Consider the following 7393-nt stretch of genomic DNA (forward strand, 5'->3'; position numbering starts at 1 on the left):
TATGCCCAACTCTCATGAGAAGAGAGGGGAAAGGGAAGCTACATAAAATGCAGTTTTACAGAGAGAGTAGACAGTTTTTACCAGGACAGTAATTGAGAGATGGGTTCCAGACAGAGGGAATTCGGGTGAAGTTAGATCAAGCCAGAAAACGAGGAGACTCCAGAAGGTTAGAGCAGATCGCTGAGTTAGTTTGAGGCCAAGCAGAGCAATTCCAGGCTGAGAAAGAAACCAGATTAAATAAATAAGTTGGGAAAAGAGTTTAAGCCAGAACAGCTGAGCTGAACCAGCCAGCCCAGAGCTCAGAAAGAACAAGTGAGGGTGAGCTCATTAAGCAGTTAAGTCTCAGAGGCTGAAAACATTTCAGGCCTAGGTTAGATTGACGGAGGCTTGAAGCTTCCAGGACTAAGCCTTGGCCAGCAAAAGGAGGTAGTAAGACTCTAAGACAACAGCTGAAACCGGCAAATAAAAGCTTTTACGTGGTAGACCTACCAGGAACTACACCCTTAAAGAAAACTGTCTCTCCCCAAGAGTTACGGACAGCCATAAACTGTCCATAGGTGATCAGACAGGCGGAGGCTCATGTACACCTTACCCCTCCAGGCTAGAACGCTGACTGTCTAACCACTCTCACGTCATCAAGGGAACGCTTTGTGATGTAGATGGTGCCTAATACAGAAACAAACTAGTCAACGTGTAGAGAATAAGTGCACATCAATATCACACACACACACACACACACACACACACACACACACACACACACACCCCTACCCCTACACACCACACTACAGCTCAGAGGGACCATTCAAAGAGGGGATGGAAAGACTTAAGGCCCAGAGGTTGAGATGACCAAAAGAAAACAGTGTCTTCTGGACTCTGATCACAGCAGCTATGGCTGTCTACAGGAGTTCCTTTCTGTTAGTATTTTGGTTGAATTTGTTTCGTTTTGGGTTTTCTGTAGCCATATTGGCTACAAACTCATGACTGTCCAGTTTAGACTCACTGCTGATTGGGCTACAGGCATGAGCCACCACACCAGGGTCCCTCCATAGTTCTTAAACCTGCCAGACGTGGTGGTGCACGCCTTTAATCCCAGGACTTGGGAGGCAGAAGCTGGCGGGTTGCTGTGAATTTCAGGCCAGCCTGGTCTACAAAGTGAGTCCAGGGCAACCAAGGCTACACAGAGAAACCCAGTCTCAAAAAAAAACAAAAAACAAAAAGACATAGTTCTTAAACGTACCAAGCAAGCACTCAGCTTTCTTGTAAGAGCCGCTTCGGATACTGACTAAACGTGATTGTGTGAGTGAGCTTCGCCACACCACAGGACACACTAAGGCCGACCACATGAGCTCAGTCAGGCCACAGGATCACCTGGATTAAAAGCCTGTCACTGGGCAAGGCCACTAAGCTCTGGGGTGATTTGTTGCACGGAAACGACTAGCAAACACTGTGCCGCACCCTCCGCACACATGGAGGCTAAGCTTCATAGTAGATGCAGAGGCTCAGTCAGAAGAGCAGACCACGAGAGGCAAATGAACCTAAAGGCTCAGAGCCTTGAGCCACTGTCCTCCCGCAGAGTCTCTTACGTAGCCACTGTGTATAGGGCAAAGCACAGCCTCCTACTCAGATATGGGCTGAGACCCTGGCTCTCGTACCTGCTGTCTGGAGGCGCTTGAACACTTACTTAGACTTCTCTGAGCCTCAGTTTCCCCGTGATGTGAATCAGTTATGATGACTTCTTAGACCGCTTAGAGGAGTATTTTTCAAAGCAAATGCCCACATACACACACACACAGAGAGAGAGAGAGAGAGAGAGAGAGAGAGAGAGAGAGAGAGAGAGAGAGAGAGAGAGAGAGCGCACTTGCCTAGAAAACCCCTACCTATGTTTCAGCAAACCTTTGATAGATGCCATGTTTCTGAGAAAGCCTACCTTAATACCTCCATGTGAGACTGCTGCAGGCTCCTTATGTGAAGTCTGCATCACCCATTGAAATGACCCTAACCCCATCATCATTTATTACTCCTGGTCTCACTATTTAAGACCCATCACCGGGAGCTGGAGCGATGGCTCAGAGGTTAAGAGTACTGCCTGCTCTTCCAGAGGACCTGAGTTCAGTTCCCAGCAACCATATGGTGGCTCACAACCATTTATAATGTGATCTGATGCCTTCTTCTGGCCTGCAAGTGTACACACAAGCAGAGCACTGTATACATAATAATAAATAAATAAATCTTAGAAGAAGAAAAAACATCACCTTTCCCTGAAGCTGGTATGTGGGAGTAAGCAACGAAGAAGAAGAGTGAGTGTGGTACTGTGTGGATGGTTTTGCAGAGGGAGATCTGCCATGGGAGACTTGAAAGGGGGAGGACACATCAGAAGTAACCTCTGACCTTCCAGATGAAGCATAAACAAAGTGTCTTTCCCATTCTAAGAAGACAGATGTCTCCTTTCCCAAGTGACTGTGGTGCTACAGTTTGCAACTTGAATGCTCCCGCAAGGCTGTGTGTTAATGGTGCAGTCCCAAGGCAGCCCTATTAGGTGTTGGTGGACTCTGGAAGTCATGGAGAATTGTGGGAAGAGCCCCTTAGGCACTGGGTAATGTGTCCTTGAAATGGATTATGGGACTGCAGTCCATCTACCCTTTCCACTTTTCTTCTTGGCCCAGACCTGAGCAGATTTGCTTCACCATAGACTCCCACCATGAGATGCCAGCCCTCTACAGGCCCAGAGAGGCAGGGCAACCTGGCTGGTTACTTTTTTTCCTTTTCTTTTTTTTTTTTTTTTTTTTTTTTTTTTTTTTTTGTCAAGTTGACGTAAAGTAGCATCACCTGTTAAGAAAGAACCTTAACTGAGGAATTTCACCCATCAGACTGGCCTATGGGCATATCAAAGGGACGTTTTCTTGATTAATGACTGGTGTGGGAGTGCCCAGCACACTGTGGGTGGTGCCACCCTTGGGCAGGCTGAGCAAGGAATGGAGAACAAGCCAGTAAAGTTCCTTCATGACCTGTGCTTAGCAAGGAATGGAGAACAAGCCAGTAAAGTTCCTTCATGACCTGTGCTTTAGTTCCTGCCTCCAGGGCCCAGCCTTGAGTTTCTGCTTTGGCATTCCTCAGTGATGGACTGTGACTTGGTAGTAGTAAGATAAAAATACTCCACATCTGCATGTGCAAGTTGCTTTATTGATCAATATTTTTGTTTGTTTGTGTTTTTTTTAAGACAGGGTTTCTCTGTGTAGCCTTGACTGTCCTGGACCTGCTTTGTAGACCAGGCTGGCCTTGAACTCAAAGCGATCCACCTGCCTCTGCCTCCCGAGTTCTGAGATTAAAGGCATGTACTCCCACGCCCGGCTTTTTGGTCAGTAGTTTAATCACAGCAACAGAGGAGCAAACTGAGACAGAAACCGGTACCGAACTGTGGGATACTGCTGTGATGAACCTGACCTCGCTGTTTTGGGGGAGAATGGTGGAAGGATTTTGGAGTTTGGGGCTGCACAAGGCAGGGTGTTCAGAGCTTCATGAGTTATTTATTACAGGAGACTGGGGGGAAATACAGCTGAGCAAGCCAGGGGAAGCAGCGTTCCTTCATGATCTCGGCTTCCGTTCCTGCCTTCTGCTCCTGCCCTGACTCCATGCTGAAGTAAAACCTTTCCTCCCAAAGCTGCCTTTGGCCTGTGTTGTATTGCAACAATAGGAAGCAAACTAGAACAGGTAATTATGGGCAGGTGCCCTAATAGCAGTGAGCCAATACGACCATTTTGTCCTTGTAAGTTGATTAGCCCAGTTCCTCCCTCACAGTGCAAAGGTGACTAACACCACACAGCGGGGATCCACACTCAAAACTGTCAATGTGAACAAAAGGGGAGGGGGGTATCAGTTGTTCCTTTATGTGCCTAGGAGCCCGACCCTAAGACAAAGTTTACATCAGAGTCCCTCATTCCTGCATTCCTTCATCAGACTTTTGCTTAGGACCTAGGAGATGCAAGTAATAGATGCGCCTCCTGTGATGGGAGGGTCCCAGCTAACCATCTTCACAGCACCTCCTCAGCTCAACATCCAGGCTATACAGATTTCATGCTAAAGTGCACCGCCTTAGGGCAGCTGCAACTACTACAAGTTTTGTCCAACACTAAAAGCTGAAAGGACTTTAAAGACCTATGGGTACAACTCCTCATCTTCCAGACACTAGATCTCGGAGAGAAGACCTCTGTCAGGGTCACCCAGAGAGAGACTTAACTGAATCAGAAACTAATCACAGTCCAGGGTCCCACTCCCCAGGCCGGGGTGATAACCAGTTCTAAGGACTTTTTTTCACTTTACTGTTAGTTAGCCTGAGGCACAGTCCTAGGAAGAGCCCTCACCATGAAGGCCATGGAATCTCTAACTGCAATAATATAAACAGCAGTATTTCAGAGCCTTTATAACCATCAATCCTGTGATAAACTCTCTTTATTAATTATCTCACTCAAATCCCCACGACAAGCCTGGGAGTGTGCACTGTTTTTCTCACGCTACAGATTAGCAAACTAAGATCCAAAGAGGGTGAGCTCCGCAGGGAGCCCCACAGCTATTTAGTAAAAGGGAAAGTCTTCAAAGAGTAGAGTAACGCTGAGCTACCAAGATCACAACAGCTTCAAGAGCACGCATTCGCGTTTTAAAAGTGGGTGATGAACTAGAGAGCCGGACTGGACTGTTCACCCAGGGAGGCTACCTGAAGCCCACACACCCTCTGCGGCATGTGGACGTGATGCCCTGCACGGCTCCCTCCGCTCATCTCTCGGAGGAGCCTTCGAGGAAAAATCACCTCCATCCCCGCCCAGTACATCCCGAAAGCGCCTGCGCGCTGGAGGGGAACTCGGAGAGTGGATCTGTACCCCTGAGGGTTGGGTCCTGCCACCCACCACGGGATGCAGGCGAGGGCAATTCAGGCTTTCCGCAGCAGACCCACCACCCAGGTCGGAGGGACCCGTACCTTTCGGAGGAAGCAAGCGACCACCTGCTCGAAGGGATACTGGAACACTTGGTGGACGTCTACGGTGACCCCCATGTCTCACACTCGCCTCCAGGCGCCTTGCCGAGCTCCGGCCACACCCCTCGGCCAAAGGGGCGTTCACTTTCTCTCCCTTTTTCAAACTTCTCAAACTTTATTGTTCCCCTCCGAGACAAAGCTATAGGTCACACCCCGTCCCCTTTCGGTTACTTCCTATAAAGTTATCACTGGAGACTCCCCAGACCCGGGAGGGGGAGGAGCAGGTCTCATTCCGCGTCCCCTCCCTGACCACGCCTGCAGATAGCGCCCTGCCTCTGGGCCACTCGGTTACACCCTGCAGTCCTGCGTTTTGCAGGCAGAATTTCAAGCCATCACTTCCTGAGGTCACAGAATTATCCTCTGTTGACAGAACCAAATAGATATAAAATGTAATAAATAGGTAAGCCACCACTCTGAGACTACGGGTGTGGTGGTGCTACAGGCCTGTCCAACGAAGTCCAGCGAGACAAAGGCCAACAACTGCACACTTCACTGATCTGGACTGCTGCCTGAGGCATGGGGCCAGCCCTCTGGCAGGCAGGAAACTAACTGCCCTTCTCTCAGAACAATCGAGGAAATAGTCTGCTGGTGTTTCCAACTCTAGAAGTTCCTGGCCCAAGGAAAAGGATACAGAAGAAATGTTTTCTTTCCTCCAAAGAGCAGTTGTTACTGAAAGAGGCAAATGTTGCTACATTTATTTACTAACTTAGTCACCTGTTTCTATTCCGGTGTTGTGTGCCAGACACCGCAGACTCAGCAGCAAATGCACCCCTTCCCTGCAGTTGGGTAAAATGAATTGAGGCATGGGATGACACCCACTCGATAATATAGGAAAATAAAGTCTCCAGACCTAGGACATGTTGGGGCTAGGTTAAACATGGACATTCCCTGAGATGTTGACCCCCACATTTGCCTGGATCATCCAGAGCTACTCTGGGAGACAAACTATGCTGCCAGAATTTTCTTTCTTTCTTTCTTTCTTTCTTTCTTTCTTTCTTGTGTGTGTGTGTGTGTGTGTGTGTGTGTGTGTGTGTTGGTTGCCCACCCCAACATGCACCACCAGCGTTTTTTGTTTTTGTTTTTATTTTAAGGTCTCAGATAACCTCACTACATTAATGGATTACCTTGAATTTCTGGTTCTTCTGCCTCCACCTCCAAAGAAATTACAGGCTTTGCTTATAGATAGACACCACCATCCTCCTCCGGATCAGGCTCAGGGCTTCTGCCTACCAGGCAAGCTCTCTTGAAACTAAGTTATACACCCTTGGCCTCTTCAAGGTTTTTTGTTTGGTTGGTTGGGTTTTTGTTTGGTTTTCGAGACAGGATTTCTCTGTGTAGCCTTAGTTGTCCTGGACTCACTTTGTAGACCAGCCTGGCCTCGGACTTACATCGATCCACCTGCCTCTGCCTCCCAAGCATTGAGATTAAAGGTGGGTCCCACCATATCCGGCTCTCAAGGGGCATTTTTATGGTGTCAGGCCAATGCTCTATCAACATACAAAATGCTGATCTACTTGCTTTGATACCCTCCCCTCAACTCAGGCCTCCATCACCTCTTTTCCCAAACTATAATGTGTGTGTGTGTGTGTGTGTGTGTGTGTGTGTGTGTGTGTGTGTGATTTTTGGAGACATGGTTTCTCTGTGTAGCCTTGGCTGCCCTGGACTCTCTTTGTAGAACAGACTGGCCTTCAACTCACGGACATCTGCATGCCTCTGACCAGGCCATAATCTGTATGTCATCCTAACTCAACAATAGGAAACATTTCATTGCCATCTGTGGAGGAATTTCAATTCAGAACATGGTCAAAGAGATCACATCCAAAGCCCTTCTAGGTCTGTGTGATCCAGCTAGAATGCAAACATTTAATCCAGGAGATAGATGAAAGCAGATCTCTGAGTTTAAGGCCAGCCTGATACAGAGCAAGTTTCAGGTAAAGAAAAGCTTAGCCTCAGGCATGGTGGTACACACCTTTAATCCCAGCACACAGTAGGCAGAGGCATGCAGATCTCTGAGTTCTAGCCAGTGATGTTCAGGCAGTTCAGTGGAGTCAGTGAGTTGAGGGCAGTGCAGTGGAGTTGAGTTTGTGGCAGTTCAGTTCGTGGAATTCAGAGGCAGTTTTAACAGGAGAGTTTCACAGAGCCAGGTTGAAGAGAGAACAAGCTAGACACAGGTGAAGACAGAACGAGCCAAAGAATGAGAAGGAGCCAGAAGATTAGAACAGATTGCCAAAGTTAGTATGAAGCCAAGCAGAGCAATTCAGGGAGAAACTGAGAGGATCCAGATTGACTCAATAAGTTTGGAGAGGAGTCTGAGCCAGAACAGCTGAGTTGAATCAGCCAGTCAGAGTTCAGAAAGAGTTAGAA

General features: G+C 48.0%; 1 protein-coding gene across 1 annotated transcript in view; it reads right to left on the bottom strand.

The window, feature by feature from the left end:
- Window positions 1–5469, bottom strand: part of Prelid2 (PRELI domain containing 2) — a 67719-nt gene extending 62250 nt beyond the window's left edge. The window contains exon 1 of the mRNA XM_051163918.1: window positions 4973–5469. Within this exon, the coding sequence (XP_051019875.1) occupies window positions 4973–5047 (75 nt within the window). The 5' untranslated portion in view covers window positions 5048–5469. The remainder of the gene's footprint in view (window positions 1–4972) is intronic.
- Window positions 5470–7393: the final 1924 nt, after the last annotated feature.

Source organism: Acomys russatus, chromosome 20 (assembly GCF_903995435.1).
Source record: "Acomys russatus chromosome 20, mAcoRus1.1, whole genome shotgun sequence".
Classification (NCBI taxonomy): domain Eukaryota; kingdom Metazoa; phylum Chordata; class Mammalia; order Rodentia; family Muridae; genus Acomys; species Acomys russatus.